This window comes from Dermochelys coriacea, chromosome 10, assembly GCF_009764565.3.
Source record: "Dermochelys coriacea isolate rDerCor1 chromosome 10, rDerCor1.pri.v4, whole genome shotgun sequence".
In the NCBI taxonomy this organism is placed as follows: Eukaryota; Metazoa; Chordata; order Testudines; family Dermochelyidae; genus Dermochelys; species Dermochelys coriacea.
The window spans coordinates 46,559,844-46,578,618 of record NC_050077.1 but is presented as its reverse complement, the minus strand read 5'-3'; the positions used below and the strand labels follow the sequence as shown (position 1 = coordinate 46,578,618).

General features: G+C 57.1%; 2 protein-coding genes across 3 annotated transcripts in view; one reads left to right on the top strand and one right to left on the bottom strand.

Moving 5' to 3' along the window:
* The window catches only part of LOC119862630 (sodium/nucleoside cotransporter 1-like), a 59,492-nt gene extending 49,040 nt beyond the window's left edge, over positions 1-10,452 (top strand). Inside the window, exons 16-18 of the mRNA XM_038419640.2 lie at positions 1,284-1,382; positions 4,073-4,187; positions 5,558-10,452. Coding sequence (XP_038275568.1) covers positions 1,284-1,382; positions 4,073-4,187; positions 5,558-5,684 — 341 coding nt within the window. The 3' untranslated portion in view covers positions 5,685-10,452. The remainder of the gene's footprint in view (positions 1-1,283; positions 1,383-4,072; positions 4,188-5,557) is intronic.
* A 2,146-nt stretch (positions 10,453-12,598) lies between these two features.
* The window catches only part of ALPK3 (alpha kinase 3), a 96,768-nt gene continuing 90,591 nt past the window's right edge, over positions 12,599-18,775 (bottom strand). For both annotated transcript variants that reach the window (XM_038419636.2, XM_043494264.1), the window contains 4 exons: positions 18,064-18,152; positions 17,406-17,623; positions 15,859-15,907; positions 12,599-15,183 (listed from right to left, as the gene is read on the bottom strand). In XM_038419636.2, coding sequence (XP_038275564.1) covers positions 14,844-15,183; positions 15,859-15,907; positions 17,406-17,623; positions 18,064-18,152 — 696 coding nt within the window. In that variant the 3' untranslated portion in view covers positions 12,599-14,843. The remainder of the gene's footprint in view (positions 15,184-15,858; positions 15,908-17,405; positions 17,624-18,063; positions 18,153-18,775) is intronic.

Genomic DNA, 18,775 nt, shown 5'->3' with positions numbered 1-18,775 from the left:
GCCATGCCCCAATCAGGGTCAGCTGACCCTTATAAGAGGGCAGTGGCCCACGAGTAGACATTCTCTCTCTCTCTGCCTTTAGAGGGAGTAGGGCTGGGGAAGGCTAGAAGAGCTGAGAAAGCTCTGGTCTGGAAATCCCCCAGACTGCAGGCCTCATGTAAGGCCAAAAAGGGTACTGGAGTTGCAGGGGGCAGCCCACAGGTAGGTGGAGGCACAGGTCCAAACCCCCCTTGCCTGTGATGAGTGGCTTATATACTGCAGTCTGCACCAGTGAATGGGGGCTAGATGGTGACTGGGCAGTAGCCATATACTGTGGTGAGATGGGGATAGTGGGTGGGGGTTCCCCTGGCAGGGGAGACCTAGAGAATGGGGATACTGCCAGGGGGCAGCACCCAAGTGAAAGGGGCACCAGTGTCCAGGAGGGACATGGGGGGCCTGAAGAAGCAGTGAGACACTGGCCTGGAGAGGGTGTTCTGGGGCTGGAAATGCTAATTCCCTGCAAGACCAGCAGGAGGTGCTGCAGGGGTGAGTCCCACCAAGCTACAGTTACACTTTCACAATAAAGAGATTGCACTTCAGTACTTGTATGAGGTGAATTGAAAAATACTATTTCTTTTGTTTATCATTTTTACAGTGGAAATATTTGTAATCAGTAATAATATAAAATAAGCACTGTGCACTTTGAATTATGTGTTGTAATTGAAATCCAATATTGAAAATGTGGAGAAAAAAAATCCAAGAATATTGAGTAAATTTCAATTGGTATTCTGTTATAAGTGTGATTGCATGAGTTAACTGTGATTAATGGACAGCCCTAGTAGTAATTTAATTCTACCCATTTTTGCATCAATCTTGATGTTTCTCCCCTATGGAGGGCAGAAGCTGGAGGGGCAGCACCCCCCCTCCTTGCCACAGCCATACTGTCCCACTTACATTTCCAGATTTCTCCCTTGCAGGAACTACTTTCCATGGCACAAGGAAACACTTTTTTTTTTTTTTTTTTTTTTTTTTTTTTTTTTTTTTTGCAGGGACTTTCTGCTTCCAACATGTTTTAGTAGATTTTAGAGACACCATAACACTGAGAACTAGCTCCACCAGCTGTGCATCCTGGGTTACATGGGAGATGGGAGGGCATGCCTGGCACCAGGCTGAGGGGTCATCCCGGGCTAGTGCTGGGCAGGGGCTAGAAGGGCAACCCCATCCAGGGCACAACAGGCAGATGAGCCTTTGGCTCTCTGAGCACAGGGTCTTTCTCACCACCCTCTGTCCTCTGCTCCCTGCAGCGTCCATGGTTCCTCAGCGGAAGAGTGAGTTTGCTAGCATCGTGCTGCGAGCGCTGCTCACCGGAGCCTGCGTCTCCATGCTCAACGCTTGCGTCTCAGGTATGGCCCCAGCTAGATTTCACTGTCCCGGGCGCCTGCTGGGACGGGTCCCTGAAGGATGGTGGGGACGAGGGGAGTCTGGAGCTCTGAGAGAGCAGGGGAGACGGCTGCTTAGTAGACTGGGTCTTTGGGAAAGTGAATTGAGAAATTGCCATTGATGGGGGCAGATAATCTGTTTGAGACCCCAGCTCAGTCCCTGAATATAGTGAGGGAAAGAGATGGCAGTTAGGCGCACAGTACTGTATGGTCTCCACTGGCTGATGCCCCTCCCTGGGCATCTTCAACAAGGACTAGTCCAAGACCCATCAAACTCATTTTCACTTGTGACCGAAGCCTAGGGTTGCCGGAAATTCCAGTCGAAAAGGCGACCTGGCAGTGTCCAGTCAGATGTACTGAGCGGACACCAAAAGTCCAGTTACCACAGGTCGGGGCGGGAGGCGCCAGGTCATCAACCCCCGCCAGCCCCTGCTCCGCTGCACTGCCTCCTACCTGCATCTCATGGGCAGGCTGCAGCTCCTGCCCCAGCCCCAGAGCAGAGGGATCCCATCTGTGGCGGGGGAGGTGGAGAGGATTGAGCGAGGAGGAGGGAGGGGAGAGAACAGCAAGTGATGGGTGGGGGGAAGAGGAGTGACAGGGCCTTGAGGGCAGAGGCTGGGGTGTGGGTGCAGCCTGGGGAAGAGACAGGGCAGGACCTTTGGGGGAAAAGACAGTGTGGGGGCAGGGCCTCGGGGGGAAGAGGTGGGACAGGGAGGGTCTGGTTTTTAGAAATTAGAAAGTTGGAGCCAGGATTTGTCCCCCTGTCAACAGAGCAGAAAGGCCCACGCGGTAACCCACTGCGATTGGCCTCTGGCCTCAGACCAAAGCTTGTCTGTGCGAGGCGCAGCTGCACCAGTGCTGACCAGCGCCCCGGCTTGACCACGAAGCGCTCCCTGGTGGGCTCTGTGCTGGCTGTTGGCCTGCCCAGGAGTGTGGCTGGCTGGCCGGCCGTGGCTCAGCACAGGCAGATTCAATGTCTGCTCTCTCCTCCCTTTCCAGATCTGTGGCTGTGCTCAGAATCAGGCCCTGCTCTGGACTGCTTTTTGTCTGGCTCCTGCCCCAACGACCCAGGGAACGGTGCTGCCTGGCCAGGGGCTGGAGGATTAAGCCCTTCCAGTAGAGGCTTTGCGGTCTCTCTGCAGCATGCATTCTGCCCAGACCCAAGCAGTGAGGGGCAGAAGGAGAAATGAAGCCTGCTCCTGGCCCCCCTGCCTCTCGCCAGCCCTCCCCACCCCTCCAGTGGGAGATATGACGCCCAGCATCCCCTCCTCACACAGCAGTGGGAAATGCAGCTCAGGGTTCAGCCTTGGGTGACATCCTGCCAGGATCCTGGCAGAGGCCTATGCAAAGGGTCAGTCGGAGAGTCCTGGTTGGGTTGGAACATCTGTGCCCTGCACAGGAGCAGCAAGGGCAGCTGGCCCAGCTGCTTGGCTCAGCCACCCCATAGAGGGATGTGAGGCAGGCCTAGACCCATGGCTGCAGAAGGACACTCAGTTCCCTTGTGTAACTGGCCCCCGCACTCAGAGAAGAGCCCTTATCCATTATGTCACTCACAGGCCTCAACCCTGCTGGCCAGGGAGAGGGGCCAGCAGGCCCATAGGTGGCTGGGCATTGTGAGTGCCCAGGTGTAAGGGGATGGGCCCTGTTACTGTGTGGGTGGGGCTGTGCTAATTGCCAAGCATGCTCACTGAAGGGGTATGGAGAGGTCTGGGACAGGCTCAGGCTGAGCTGGATGCTCTGTGGCATTGCTAGGCCCTTGAGTGCTCCTTGCACAGAGAGGGGTTGTGCTGGGGGAAAGATAGCCTGGCCCAGGGCCCACTGGAGCATCCCTCTCAGCAGCTGCAGCCATGGGGAATAGCCCACATCTGCCCCCCATACTCCCAGCTCCGTGTGCTTCCACTCTGCCCTGTGCACATGGTGACCCCGAGCCCTCTTCCTCACACACTCCCCAAAGCCCCCACACACCCACCCAAAGACTCGCTCACCACTGGAGCTCTGTGGTGATGGAAGGTACAGTCCCTGCTTTCCAGCTCCCTTGGATGGTGCTAGACCCCCAGGAGGGCCTGGGCCATATGCAGCTTTATGCCACCTTTGCTCCTCTGCGGCTGGTTCTGGGCAAGTGTCATGCCGGTACTGGCTTTGCTCTGGCTGAGCAGCACTGCCCCACAGACCCAGGCTCTCCCATCAGCAGACTCTCCTGGGCACCTAGCACATTTGGGGTGGGGCCCAGAGCCTGGCTGGCCCCATAACATCTGCTTGCAGAGCTGCCGTTGTTGGCTTGTACAGCCTCCCCAAACGAACCTCGGGGCGTTTCATGTGACTGTTTCAAAGACAGGTCCAGGGGGGTGTCTCTGCCTCCCCCTATGGGCCACATTGCTGAGGCACTGTGTGCATCAGCAGAGCACACTCAGGAGATCCCAAATGCAAGGAAGCCAAGTGAGTCACGTACAGCTGGCATTGACTCAAAACCATGACACGGGTCCCGGCTGCTGCAGGTCCTGCAGGCTTGGAGAGGCTCCCTTAGAAGATATTATGCTGCTTCCCAGTCCAAGCTGCTGGGTTGCGGGCGTGAACACAAGGCACTCCTAGCAAATACTGGCTGTTTCTGAGACCAGTAACACCCCACATAACAAACTCCTTCTCCTTGCTGCCAGGCATCCTGTATGTGCCCCGAGGGGAAGTGGCCAACTGCTCTGCGTTCCTGAGCATGGCAACCTTTAACACCACAAGCTACGACATCTACATGTGCTGCCGGCAGCTGTTTGCTAAGTGAGTGTTTTTTGTCCTTAACCAAGCACGAGGGGCCTGGCCACACTGGCTGGGTATGGCTGTTGCCTGGTCTGGGTCTGCATCTATGTCGGGGGGGGGGGGGGGGAGCTGGTCTTTTGGGAGCTAATGGGGCTCAGACCCACCCATACCAGTGCAGTGTGGCATGGTGAGGTGCCACCTTCTGCCACTGGGGCTCGACCCTCACCTAAAGGGCGCAGGCCAAAAAGCAGGGCCACCATCAGTGTCCCAAACAAGGGCCAGCAGCTCCGCTTGGCAGGGCTCAGAATGGACCTAGCCTGAGGGGCTGCAGTGATATGTGTTGAACTAGTTCTCTGAAGGCCCTTGGCACTGTAGCCTGGCCTGAGAGCCCAGGTGGGGCAAAGGGGAGATTGGAATTGGATTCAAAGGCATTGGTGTCACAGCGATCACTGACCATTGCGCAGGCCAGTGCCAGTGCAGTGATGATTCCTCCTGAAACTTTTTGGTTTTGAAAAAAGGCTGCTGGTTTTGAACGGAAAAAATGTGTAAAAGATGTCACCTGGCCGTAGACAAAAAATGCAGCAGCAAGAGGTCTGTTGCAGGGAATTCAGGGGTAGGGGCTAGGCACCCACCACGGAGGGCTGGGCCTGATCCTGGTAGTGGGTGTCTGCGGGGGAAGGGGCTGATTATGAGTGGGAGAGGGCTCTGAGTAGAGGGAAGTGATGAGCTATGGAGAGACTGTATAGGATGAGGAGGGGTTCACAGCTTGGGGAAGTGGTGGGACAGGTGAGGGTTGGGTGCAAGAGGCAGTGGTGTGTGTTGGGCATGTGGGGAATGGTGGGATAGAGCTGGATGGACATGGGAGAGGTTGGGACTAGAAGACAGTGTCACCAACCCCAGCCATTCAAAAATCATGACTCAGGCCCCAAACTCTCATGAGTTTGGCTAAAAGCATGTGATTTTTCAACTAATACAGCTGGGTCTGTGTGTGCCTTCTCCTGGCAGAGCCATTGGGGATCACAACCAGGAGGGCTAGACACTGCCTTTTTCCCAGTGAAATCTGAGAATCTCCTGTAATCACCTGACACCAGGAGCTGGGGCTGTAGGGAAAACTCCCACTATCACTGGGCAAGTGATAAACTCTCTTGGCTGGGCAGCACTGAGGTGGGGGAGGGCATTAAGGGGAGATAAGCCATCCAAGCCAGACGGGCGGAGGATTTGAGGCTCTGGGCCATGGGGAGAGGAGACCCTGTGGAAGTGGGTGGGTTGGTGGGAATGGGGAGGGGGTGCTGTGCTGTGGGCAGTGTCAGGCCATGGCGTTCCGAGGTGTTGATTCCATGGCACGGTGTCTGTCTGGTGCAACTGACCCTGACTGCACTCTTCCCTTCCAGCACTGTGCTCAGCAACAACGGGACCTTGTCCTTCACCGGCAGCTGGGTGGGACTTGAGCTCAGCATGGCCTCTCTGACACAGTGCTGCGGGCACTATAACAACACAGTTTGTGCTGGGCTGTCCTAGAGGACATGGGCAGCCACCCAAACCAGCACTCGCTCATGGCGCCGGCTCCCAAAGCCCAGTTACAGACTGTGTGAGAGCAGGGCATTGGCCAGGCACTGCTGGTCCATGGCTAACTCTCTCTGGAGCACGAGGGGCAGAGCCCCATCGGCCTTTCCTCCTCTACTTGGTTTGGCTGCACTGCCCAGGAGCTGGGAGATGCTGTGTTTTGGGCTCGACTCTCTTCCTCCCTCTAACCCCATGAACCTCTCAGATGACACAGGACAGAAAGCAGCCAGAAGGCCCCAGATGGGGATTTCCTCTGCCAGTCCCCTGGAGCTGTGCCCACCAGTGCAGATTACAGCTACCACCCTGGGGCTGGCCCCAGAACCAAGGAGCACCGGAAGGCTCCTGGGTGGCTCCCCAGGCTGGGCCCTGTTGACAATCCAGGACTTATTTGACCAGTCTCTGTGGGACGTGATGGTCCCTGTGGTTCTGGTATATGCCATGGTGGTTAATGCCCTGCAGACCCTTCTTGCTTGTGGACTGGCTTCCTTCCTGCCCAGCTGCTGGGCTGGGGGCCTTGTCCCACACACTCAAGGAGGCTTCATGTATGTTAATACTACCTACTAATAAAACCATGGAGAGCCCTGGGTGCCTCACAGCTCCTTGCGGTGCTCCTGGCCCAGCCCTCCTGGTTGGACTGTGCAACCACCACTCATCCACACAGTGGGGAGGCTCCCCAGGTGAGAGGCTACCCAGCCTTGCCCTGGGCAGTTAGGTAAAATTTTCAGAAGGGCTCAGTGCTCATCACCCATAATTGGGGCCTGATTTTCAAACGCCCTCATCCCCCGCCCCCCAATCTCCGTGTGCGAACGGGGGAGCTGGGCTCTCTGGACAGTCTGGCTCAAGCAGTAGGACAGGGGCCGCTGAGCTCTTCTGGAAACCCCAGACTTCATTTTGTCCTTTTGCTTGGATCCACTGTCGGCTCTTTCCCACCATGCACCTTTCTGGTGCTCCACCTTTCCCTGCCAGCCCCCATCAGTCCAGCCATCTCTATTCCTGTCACACTGTACTAAGGCCTGTACAAACAGGAAGACAGACCAGATCTCTCCCAGGTCTGTCAGGGCAGATACTTTTGGCTCTTATCCCCAGCTGAGTCCCTCACCATCTTTGTGCTACTGATCCTCACAAGACCCAATGAGGTAGGGCTGCTGCTGTCCCCATTTCACAGGTGGGAAACTGAGGTATGGCAAGACAAAGGCCCATATTTTCACTGGTACTTAGTGTAACTCTATATAACTTTGCAAGGCCTAGGTGACTGCTGGCTGAGTCCCATTTCAAAAGGGACTTAGGGATAGCTCCACCAAGGGACTAGACTCAGGGTTGCAGCGCCAAATGCAGAGTGGAGGCGGGTCCTGTCATCAGAAATACTTAACTAGTCACTGAGATGGCGGGGGTGGGGGTGCAGCTTCAATCCCTGCTCCGATAAGGAGATATAATGGAACAGCTTCAACAAGCAAGGTGGCCAAAACCTCACCCTGCAGTACACCCTAACCTGGGGGGCAGGGCACGGGCCTGGAACTTCAGACACATGGGGCCAAGGCCCTACTCTGCATCAGGCAGAGTGGGGATTTGAACTTGGGTCTCTTGTCCTGGGTGAGTGCTCTGTTCATGGGGCTATTCGGTATAAGGGAGGCACCTCCACCTCCTGCTGTGCTCAATGCGGGGCTGGTCTGTTGATGTTCCCCAAGGCAGCCTCTAGCACCCCCTACCATTGGGCCGTGCAGGAGAGCTAGGCAGGGGTACAACTAATGTAAAATCCTGCTGGAGCTTAGGAGCAAGCTAGACACTGGGCATCAAGCCAGAGGCAGCCATGGATATACCCCAGGGTAGAAAATTAAGTGCCTAGGGGCCTTTACCAGTGCAAATGTAGGCACCTAGAGAGTTAGGTGGCCACTGAGCAGTAGTTTTGAGGCTCTACATTTTGGATTTTGGCACCTTAAGTGCCAGGCACCCAAATCCTGTTGTGGATCTGTCACTTTAGGAGCGTCAGTGCTAGTCTATGTCAATGGGATTCTAACCCTAGACCGGGCATTAAGGCTGGGAAAGGTGTGTGGGGAACATGCCTGCCTGCAGAGGGCCCTCAGGGAGAAGAGAAGGGCTGTTCTTAGCCTGCTAGCTCATGCTGAGCTACTGCCAGTCTGCCTGCTGGAGCTGGAAGCACATCCCCGGCTGCAGTGCAGACAGACCAGAAATGTTCCTGCCTATATAGCACTCCGGGAAGCAGCAGGAGTCGTGAACCACCCTGGCTGTTGCGCTGCCTTCCTTGGTGTGAGCTGCACCTTTGGGAGCTGGCACAGAGCAGCAGGCGGCCTCCACTGCCACCAGCTTGTTCTGGGAGCCAGAAAGAGGCCTCTGGCAGGAGATGGGTTCCTGACCGCAGTTAACAGCTCTCAGGAGTGTCAGCCATGCTCTGTACCAGGTCACGTGGTCAGTGCTAGATTTCATCATGGCCTTCTACCCTGGGACCATTCCTGGGGGCTGAGAAGGGCAGAAAGTGCTTCTGTGTTGTTTGCTGTGGGTATTGCAGTGATGCCTGGGGGTCCCAAGCAGAGATTAGGGCCCCGTGGGGCAGGGCTCTGTAACAATATCAAAAAGACAGTCTCTGCCCCACAGCACTCACAGATTTATGGAGAGCCCCAAAGCACAGGTTGGGAAAGAAGGCCAAGGGAGCAGTGAGAGACGTTGGTTATCTAGCAAAGGCAGAACAGGAACCCGTAGCCGGATGCTGAAGCCATTGGCACAAGCTACTGAGGGAGGTGGTGGCTTCGCCAGCTCTTGATGTCTCTGAATCCAGCCTGGATGCCTTTCTGGGAGATGGGCGTTAGCTCACTCCAGGGTAAGTGGGAGAAGGGCTCTGGCCTGTGGTATACAGGTGGCCAGATTAGATGATCTAATGCTCCCGTCTGGCCTGGAACTCTAGATTTTTGCATGTTGAGCATTAGCCTGTTAGGCACCTTCCTCCTGGGTCACCAGTACCAAAATCAGACTTATCCAGGTTAGTTTGTAATAAAAGGTCCTTCCTCCCTGGCCCCCAGACCCAGCTGCAGTGTGAGATTGGGTCCTATATTGCCTCCAAACCTAAATGTCTGACCATATCTCCCTAGGGAGCGCCTAGACCCTGTGCCCTCACAGTAACACTGAGCAGCTTAGATGACAAGCTCCAATCTGCCTCATGCACTTAATAATCCTCCCAGAGCAGGTGGGGCACAACAGCAGTAGGGAGAGTCCATGCCTGACCAAGCCAACAGGGCTGCTGCAGACTAATCCCGGCTGTGAGTCTGAAGGAGTGGCAATGAAAAGGTAACAGCTGAATGCCTCCATAGGGTGCCTGGGTGGTCCCAGGGGCAGCCCCGAGCATTATTCAGAAACGTTTCTGGCTTCTGACCTGTGGCCCTTCAGGGCAGGGTCTGTCCCAGCCCCTTGCGTGCACCATCCCCATTCAGGCAGATCAGTGGAACTTCCAAAAGCCCTTATGCACCACTGTGTCTACGGCAGGGGCTCAGGGAGCTGCAACCAGGCCCATGCATAGCTGCCCCGTGCAGCCAGGCCCAGCTGCTATTGCACTGCCACTTACACCCATGCAGGTTACCCCCGCTTGAAACGAGGATCAGTTGCAGAGGTGCAAATGGCAGCATACAACAGCTTTGTACTAGGGGGTGGCAGCTACACTGGGGTAGGCCCATGGCTGTAATCAGAGCAAACAAGGCCCACATCAGCCTAGGGCAAGAGGTGAAGGCTCTCAGGGCTCAGAAAGGTCAAGTTCCAGCATGGCAAAAGGAGAACAGGAAACTCAAGGTTGCGTCTTAGGGCTCATGTGGCTCAATGTTTATTAGTGAGTATTCAGCAGGCACAATGGTATTTACGCTAGTCAAGTCCAGAGAGGACTGCAAGACACTTCTGAGGGAACCTGATCCAGCAAGGTGAACTTCACTGGTGAATAATACAGTGTAATACATCTTAGAGGGAATACTACTAATACGCATCTCAGGGGCCTAAATTACCTGTGTGGCCCCAAGAAAAGGAGCTGGGCATCCCTGTAGGCAGCTCAATGAAAGCCTCTGCCCTATGTGCAGCAGGACCAGTTACAGGCACCAGCAACATGTTTAGGTGCATAAGGACTGGGATTGAGAACAGCAGTGAAAACATTATTGTGCCTTCTCTAAACCGCTGGTACACTCTCTCCTAGCCTGCCGTGTTCAGGTCTGGTTACCCCAGCTCAGAAATCCTGGTGGCCAGAGAGCAGGTGCAAAGATGAGGTGGAATGCAGCTGGGGGAAGGTTTTCCCATGCAGAGACTGAATAGATTAGCCATATAGCATTTAGAAAGGAGGGGACATGGAGAGATATGTAGGTTAGTTTGGGGCTCTTGTTTGCGCTCCCAGATGAGCAGCCCAAAGAGAAGCCCAATGAAATTAAAAAGCAGCAACTTTCCAACTGGAAAAAGGGGACTGCTTTTAAACACACAATAGTTTATAAATGGAACCTGTGGAACTCCCTACCCCAAGTGCTGGGGCCCAGAGCTCAGGAGGCTTGAACACAGAATGTGAATTGGATTTCAGAAAGGAATTCATTCAGGGACGTTCTCCGGCCTGCGTTACACACACGGTCAGCAGGATGGTGAACATGGTCCCTGCTGGCTTTGGAATGTGATTTGAATAATGAGAAGGGATGCAGCTCCATGAGAGAGGAGAAAGATTTCAAAGGGCTCCAACCTTTCAGACATCAGGGCAAAAGCCAGCCCCTGCTTGATGGCTCAGAAAGCAACATCACTGCAACCATGGGAGCGGGGGTTTCACACCTTCCTTTGGAGCACATGACTGGCCAGGCTCTGATGTACCTCACTGGCAGGGGATGGTGTTCCAGCTGGGATGACTGGGAGCTGTTGGGTCTCATCACTGCACTCCTCAGAGATTGCACCTGCCTTGGGATGGGGGCTGTAGCTGTGTCAGGGAGGGGGCTGACTGAGGCACTGGTCTCAGGACCCGTGTGGTGTTGCCTACCCTACACCTGGGAGGGAGGGGGTGCAAAGATGAAAAATGAAAACCCTTATCCTTTGTCCCCAGGACCACACACAGTCCATCTCCTCCACCCCACAGACAAACACCTGCTATGATGGGCTTTGGGTAACACACGGCTAGGCACCATATCACCCCCCAGCTAGCTGGAGAGCAGGAAGGAGGAGTATCCTGGCCCCTCCAGCCGGGAGAGACGCACTGGAGAGTAGGCCAGTCCATCGCGTTTTATTACTCGCACACACCTGGTTGCCAATACACAGACGAGTATGTACATGGTTATCTTACAACGGGCTGACTGCGAGCAGGAAACAGCCCCGGAAGAAGGGCGAAGCGCAGCCGCAGCCACAGAGCACAAAGCACCAGCCAGGCAGCTCCCTAGCACAGGCAGCCGGGCCTGCAGCCTTGGCTGGGCAGCCGGCTTTGTAACACCATGGCAGTGCTGCTGCCAGCTCCAGTCACCTCCATTGGTACTGAAGTTCTCTGGTATCCCGGTCCAACGCCCCATGGTCACAGCTATTCTGTGCTCTGAGCCCATCGGGACAAGGGCTCAACAGCTCCCCTCCCCCTGAGCTGGCCCAGGCTGACCATTAACCGCACTAGCCCGTTAACTGCGGTCACTGCTAGAAGAGGTGAGTTTTTACAGCGAGTTAACAGGTCTGAGCTTGCTCCTGTGGGATCCTAGTGGAGACAAGGCAGGGGTAGCTTTTACCGCAGTGCAGCTAGACAAGGGCACCTGCGGGGTGGATAGTACTGACCTCCCCAGCTCCACAGCAGTAAAAACTGCTCCCTGTGCCTTGCACTGCTAGGCATTCACAGCAAGAGAGCTGCTGGGTATTCGTTCTCATAAAACGCCGCCCGGATGTACGCCCTCCCTGTCCTCCCACGAGCAGGGATCACAAGGGAGAAGGAAATCCAGCTGTGCCTGTTACAAGTGGCTCTCTACCCTGGGGCATTATGGCAGCTGCCAGTGGTACCTGAGCAGGAGGGCTCTGATGGGTTGGCAAATACCAAGCTCAACCCTAGAGCAGCGAAGGCAGGGTGTAGCTTTCACATGAGACAGCAGGTGGAGATAACTCATGAAAACTACCCCCAGCCATGCTTCCCCTCCTGTTAGCTCGCAGTAAGATCACACCTCCTTTCCTGGTGAAGATGAGGCCTAGGGGGATTTGCAAAGACGGGCTTTCGGCAGCTGGTGGGGGCTGTTTTGTTTCCAAAGTTGGCTCTGCTTGCGCTTTCCCTGTAGGAACAGTCAGAGGCTGTGTCTGCGCAATGAGGCTTTGCCCTACCAGGGCTGTTGGGAAGGCTCGGGCTGGCTGCCCATAACCCTGTCACTGCAGGGAAGGCCTTCCCTGCTCCAGGGTTGTTTGTACTGCAGCCGAACAGTCGTTACCAACACACCAGCCAAAGGGCACCGAACAGAAACTCACACTCACGGAGCAGGCTTGTATCTACTGAAGTTTCACCTCCAGTGACCTGCTTGCCTAGCTGAGCCCTGGGTTGAGCCACAAACACTGTGGCAGTGACACCCCCAGGCAATAAGCAACCAACCAACTTGCGGTCAAATCGCTAAAGCAAACAAGCCCCTGCTGCTCGGCTGTTGTGATGCCCTCACTTCACCACTTCCCCAGCCCAGACAGGACCTGCATTCTAATAGAACAAGCAGACAGGGCATTTTCAGGCCTCCATTCTCTGCCATGAAGAAGCAAGAAGAGAGCACATGGCCCGTGTCTGCCCCTTTAAAGGAGGGGAGGCAGTAGCCAAGATAACCTGTGCCTGAGCCAAAGTCTGACAGCGTAAAGCCACAGGCACATCTCGCTCCCTGCCCCCGGTGCAGCTACTTCGCCAGCGCTGAAGCCACGAGACCTAAAGACAAACCAGAAGAATGGAGGCCTGTGGGGGCAGGGCTGACAGGTCTGGGGGGTGAGAGGCAGGCAGGGCTGGGGCTGTCTCTGGGAGGCAAAGGAAGGGCTTACCTGTTGATCCCAGGAGCGGGAGGGTGTGTAGAGGCAGGGCAGAGCCGATAGAGCACAGCTGGGAAGGTGGGTTCAGACCTTCCCTGGATCCAAAGGGGTGAGCGAGAAGACCAGATGAATGCTAAATTCCTAGGTTAGATGCCCAGGTGCACCACAACAGCTCTTGGCATACAGGGGAGACAGGGAATGTGCCATCTTTCCACCGCTGAGCCTGGGGGCTGAACTGGCATCCCCAGCATGAGGTAGAACACCCTTGAGGCTGCACTAACTTGAACCAGCTCCCACTAAGTCTCTCTGCTGGCCGGGATTAGTGACCCCATCCTTATGCTGGCAGATGGGGAAGGTGGGGGGCACAGACAGGACTTGCATACAATGGGGAATCCTCAGCTCTGCCTTAGGGCAGTTTTAAATCCGGTTTGTGCTACGGCAGCATCACCAGGGCAAGGCCACTATTAAATCTTAACCCCACTCAGGCTGCCTCACTGGGATGTCCTACTGCCCTGGTTGAGCAGAGCCCTGATCCCTATACTCCACAGAGAGGAGCTGGCTCCGATGCACCCCACCGACTCCATGCCAAAACGAACCCAAGGCTGCGGCCCAGCCTGTGACTTTGGCAGCTCACACAGAGAGGGTGTTACTGGCCTGAGGACAACAGGGTGCGGCTTGGCCTGGTCAGGGCAAGGCTAGGTTATTTCTTCCCAGCCCAATTCTGCAGTGATCCAAGTGCCCAGTGTTGCATGTGAATGGGGTGCAGGGGAAGCTGCTTTGGGTTTGCCAGTGAGGGTGCTGCAGAGTGTACTGGCTCTGCTGGCAGGGATAGGCTTTTCCCTCTCCCCTTGGAGAAGATTTGGAATATTTTTTCAGAGAAGCAGGAGATTTTAACTCAGTGTTCCCCCCCCCCCCATCTGCCCCTCTGTGCTGGCAAGACTGGCACCCACCTACCATGATGATTGGCACATTACAACACAGACACCCCAAGCACTTCCACTACCATAAGCGGCAGGGAACTAAACGGTGACATTTTAATTGCACCCAGTAGATTCCAAAGTTAACGCTCCCAGCTGAGAGGCCCCAGGCAACACCGCCCCCCCCCCCGTCTGCATACTTGGGCAGACAATGCTGCATTAGTAATACGTGACGCACACATGGAAGATTGGCTTTGCATCGCTTTGCACCAGGGAAAGCGAAAAATCTGCCACATGGTTCTGTAGTGAGGACTGGATGCTGCCAGACTTTCCAGGCCCTGGGAACCAAAGAAAACACAGGGCCATCCCCACAGGGCAAAGAGAGACTAAGCAGGCTGTCTAGTCATGCTCTCCCTACAGATTAGTGAGTAGGTACTGGGGCTGAGGTAGGACCAGAGAGAGAAGTGCTCAACTGGCCGGGCTCAGGGAAGCTACAGCAGAGGTTAGTAGGGCCTCTGTATGGCCCGTCAGGGAGCTGGGGTCAGGGATTTCTGCTGGATATGTGTAGGGAAAACACCACGATATGCTGAGAGCCGGGGGGACCAAAGAGCTACCACGCCTTTGTGGCACACATGCCCGAGCGGGGTCAGTGCACTGTAGACAGCTGCAGGCTGGCAGGGGAGCACCAGCCTGCTCGCTCTCCTCCAGGGGTTGCTGGTTTGAGTTACCGTCAGCAGAGAACACCAGGGCCAGGTGTCGGAGCAGAGCCAGAGAAAAGCCACCACAGTCTAAAGGAGGGACTCGGAAAACGAGCCCCAAGGTCACCATCAGACAACAGCCAGTGCCCCCTGGTGGTCAGGCTGGCGCACTGCCCCAATACCCTCTGCACAGGGCACTGTGGCACCTGCATGGCCCTGGCAGCTGGGGCTTCTTGGCAGGCTCGGCAGGCCTGGATGAGCTATTGCTTTAAAGAGGTAACAGAGATGAGCTGCTATGCTCCCTGCCGTGGCTGTGCAGGCCCCGCCGTGCACCGAGCCAGCTCCAGACCACTAGGCTACCCAAGGCCCCCCGCACTGGTGCCAGCCTAGTCACTGCTTCACTCACACATCACACAGAGCGCAGTGCGGGGGGGCGCGCTGGGAGCCACAGGAAGGAGCGGCGGCTGGGTCCCCTTTCCAGGTGTGCACGGTGGCACGCTGCCTTCATGGCTGCGCCGAGACTCTGGCTACTGCAGCTGGCTGGACTTGTCACTATCCAGCGCTTTATGTTTCGGGGCCAGCTGGGCCTCCCCAGCTTCAGTGGATTTCCGGGAGGCTTTGGGGCTCACGCCGCCCTTCCGGGTGCCCTGGGGGCTTGCCAGGCCTTTCTTCTGTAACTGAGGGCTGGACTGGGCTGAGGGGGCCTTCCTGCCCAGGGAGGGGCTCTTGGAGCCCTTGGGCTTGGGTGGCTGCTGCAGACTCTCCAGACTCTTCAGGCCCAGGATCTCACAATAGCGGTTACACTGGTGGACAGCAGCAAACTGGTCCAGCAGGGCCGGGAAGCAGCTCTCCTTCAGCCCCTGGTACCTGCCAACAGAGCCATACTCAGGGCCAGTGACCTGCCAAGGGGGCTCTGGGCCAGGGCGCCCCGCTCCCCACACACCCCCAGGCATGGCGAGGAGACAAGACACCTGGGCTGCTAGCAGGTCACAAGGGCTGCTGCCCTCTGGGCACATACCCCTTGCCGTGGGTGGGAGCGCTGGTGGGTGGGTGGGGGCGCTGACTCTCCACCGGGCTCCCATCCCCTCTAGGGCATTGCTGCATGGTGCTCACTGCATGGGCTGTGGCACTGCAGCAGGGCACAAAGCAGCTCCTGGACCCACCATTGTGTCCCCCCCTCCCTCAGACCCAGCCTGCACCTGCCATCACATACTCCACCTCCTCAGACAGTCCCCATTCACTTCCCCTCCCACCCGTCATCACACACTAAGGAACTGGAACCGGAAGATCAGAGCAGCAGAGGAGATGGGCCTGGGGCTGTACCGTGCAGGAGAAGGACAGAGCTATGGCTGGCTGAGTGATGGGGAAGGGAGGGTGGGGAGGCAAGGTCACCCCGGTGCACTATGACTGCAAGCCCTGGAGAGAGGCTGGGGCAGCCCCACTGTGTGGCAGACACAGCCCAGGGTAGGGAAGTGCCCCCACAACCCCTCTGAGAAGCAGGGGGGTCTGCCAGCTCTCTGCCTCAGCCCTGCAGTCACTTACCCTTTCAGCTTCGTAGCTATCCTCACATTTGTGATCTTCCACCCAACGCCTGCAAAGGAAGGGAACAGTCACCAGCCTCAGGCCGAGCCCGACGCAGCTCCCCCAGCTGTCAGCAGGAGCCTGGCCACTAATTCTGCCAGGAGAGCAGGATTGGGCCCAAAGAGTCTCCTGCATGTGGTGAGCCCCAGCTCTCTGGCTGGGGTCCAAGTCACTGAGCCCACCACAGGGGTGGGGTGGGCACAAGAGGCACTGGGGGGGGCGTATCCCAGTCATGCCTGCACAAGTGGTGCGGGCACGAGGGGCAGGCGGCATGGGGTCCCTGTCACCCGTGCACGGGCTGGGTGGGCACGAGGGTCACCAGCACAGAGTCCCAGTCACCGCTGCACAGGCCTGGTGGGGCTAGCAGCACTGGTGTGAGATCCCAGTCACACTGCATTGGCTCGGTGGGGCAAGGGGCATCAGCACAGGGTTCTAGTCCCCCCTTCACAAGTGGGGTGGGCACAAGGGGTACTGGTGTGGGGTCCCGGTCACCCTTGCGCAGGCAGGGTGGGTGTGAGGGGCACCAGCTTGGGGTCCCAGTCACCCTTGCGGGGTCCTGACAAATCACATTTAGGCCCCGAGTTGCCCTCTTTTCAATTGAATGCGCCTTTAGCTCTGTCCCTCTCCAAATTCCCTCCTTCACTCCTGCCCACAGAGCGCAGCTGCTGCCATCCCTGGGGCCGAGGCCAAGGCCGAGGGGAAGGCTGGGAGCATGAAGGAGGAGCTGGGAGAGTGCAGGCTGGCAGGACCCTTAGTGGAGCCACAGAGAGCCTGGGGAGGGGACAGTCCTACCAGTTAAGGAGCAATGAGCAGCGACCAGCCTGAAGAGCCTCTCTATACAGAGACCGCAGCAGCCCCTGCCCATGTCGCCGCATCACCCAGTGGAGCAGAAATGGAACAGTCCCTGTTTCACACCTGGGGAAGCCCCAGCTCAGAGAGGTCACAGACCAGGGCTTTGAGTGTGCTCTGGGTTTGGGTGCCCTGTCAGCACGCTTTCAGCCACTGGCTCCAGCTGCCAGTGGGCATTCTCTGCACTTCTGCAAATCAGGCCCCAGGGGTCTGGAGTTGGGGACCATAGAGGAGAGGCTCTTTCTGAAAGCCTGAGGCCAAGGCCCTCCAGCCAGTGGCTGGCAGAGACAGGCACAGAGGCCAGATCTCCCAGGTTCCCATCTCCAGATGTCAAAGCAGGCTGCCACTCTAGTACCTCCTAGCGTGCTTGATTGATTCAATGCTATGGGGGAAGAGACTACTAGGGAAAGGCCCTGTCTGCCACCATGCCTGGCAGGATGGCGGGGGGGGGGCTGGAGTCCTTGGCTGAAGGAGATTTGCCCATCTCCTTTTTCCAGCAGCCACCACTCCCTTGCTCTTTCTCGGGGGCAGAGCTGCCCAGACACAGTGCTGGGTGGTGTGTTGTAGGGGGCACTGCTGCCTTGGGCCCTGTGGCGCTGGGCCAGAGGAGCCAGGGACTCCTCCCTTGCCGGAGACTAGATGGCCGCCTCGGTCCATACCTTCCATGTCGGTCACAAGGATGTTTCCATTTGTCCACTGGTAGAGCCAGTGCTGGAAAGCACAGCACTTCTGCGCCATCTCCGAGCTGCTCTGCACAGCCAGGCTGCCGTCCCGCTCCTTCACGCAGTACTGCTCAAAGGGCCCCACAAGGTCCTCTTCGATGGTGGCGTATGGGACAGTGTTGGCAGGTCGGTAAATGAGATACAGAGGGATGATCCTGGACAATGGCAAACGGCCCGGGTCAGCACAGGGTGAGCCAGGACGTAAGCTGACAGGCCGGCTCTGCAACTAGCATGCAGAGCTCATGGCGGACCCCAACCCAGGGCCCACTGCCCTGAGCACAGTCCCCTGGCTGCTTCCTGGGCTGGGCTCCAGCCTGTCGGCAAGCTGCCCACACCTCAGCCATGCTAGCGACTGGACCTGCTCACGTTAGCCCAGGCCCCAGTCCCTTCCCACACAACGCTCCCAATTTGGCTTCTGAGTGCACCTGTTAATGAAAACGGGCTGCTGGATCCCTGCAGCAATGGGGCAGACGAGGCCATACCAGTGCCACCCACCATGGATCCTCCCTTCCCCCAGTGATGCTCGGGGTGGGAGGAGGCTATGCTGCCCTGTGGCCCCTGCATGCTCAGGATGGAGGGCAGAGGCCCAACTTACTCTGGCACCACCCCGAAGTCTGGGATGGCCCGTGCTTCAGCAGCAAAGATCTTGCAGTACTCCCGGCTCGAGTTCTGGATTTTGCACTCCTGGAGATTCAAGCAAAAGTCATTATCCCTTGCCGTGCCGGCGAGCCAAGATCTGACAGCGTCCTGCTCCTCCCGGAGAGCTCATAGATGGGCATTGGGGCACATCCTCGCTGGCAATCACAGGACAAAGGGCAGCTCAGAGCACCAGAGCCTCTGCATCACACAGTGTGGGGGACAGCAGGCGTGACAGGTGTAAGTACTGGACAGCCATGGAGTAGGCTACGTGTGTGATAGCAGCTAGCCCAGGAGCAGGCAGGACACAGGCCAGGGCTGGGCAGGCAGCACAAGGGACAGCTCAGGAGGAGCAGGCAGTGGCAGCAGAGCAGAGGTCAGGGGGCAACCAGCCAGAGGGGCCAGCAGGCCAGGAGCCTGTGCCCAGGCTGGGGAAGGCTGTTCCAGGCACTGGGGTGTGCATGAGGAAAGGCAGGAGAGGGAGAGCGGGAGGAGAGAAGAGGAGTGGGGCCAGGGTTGGACAGGCTGGCGGGTGCAGGGAGGCGCTGAGGAGTGGCAGTGAGCTGGGTAGCGAGTGAGGAGCAGGCCAGGTGGGCAGGGGTGGGGGAAGCATGCTGGGCAGGAGCAGTGTGCCAAGTGAGGAGAGGGACATGAAGGGTGTGGGGGTGTGT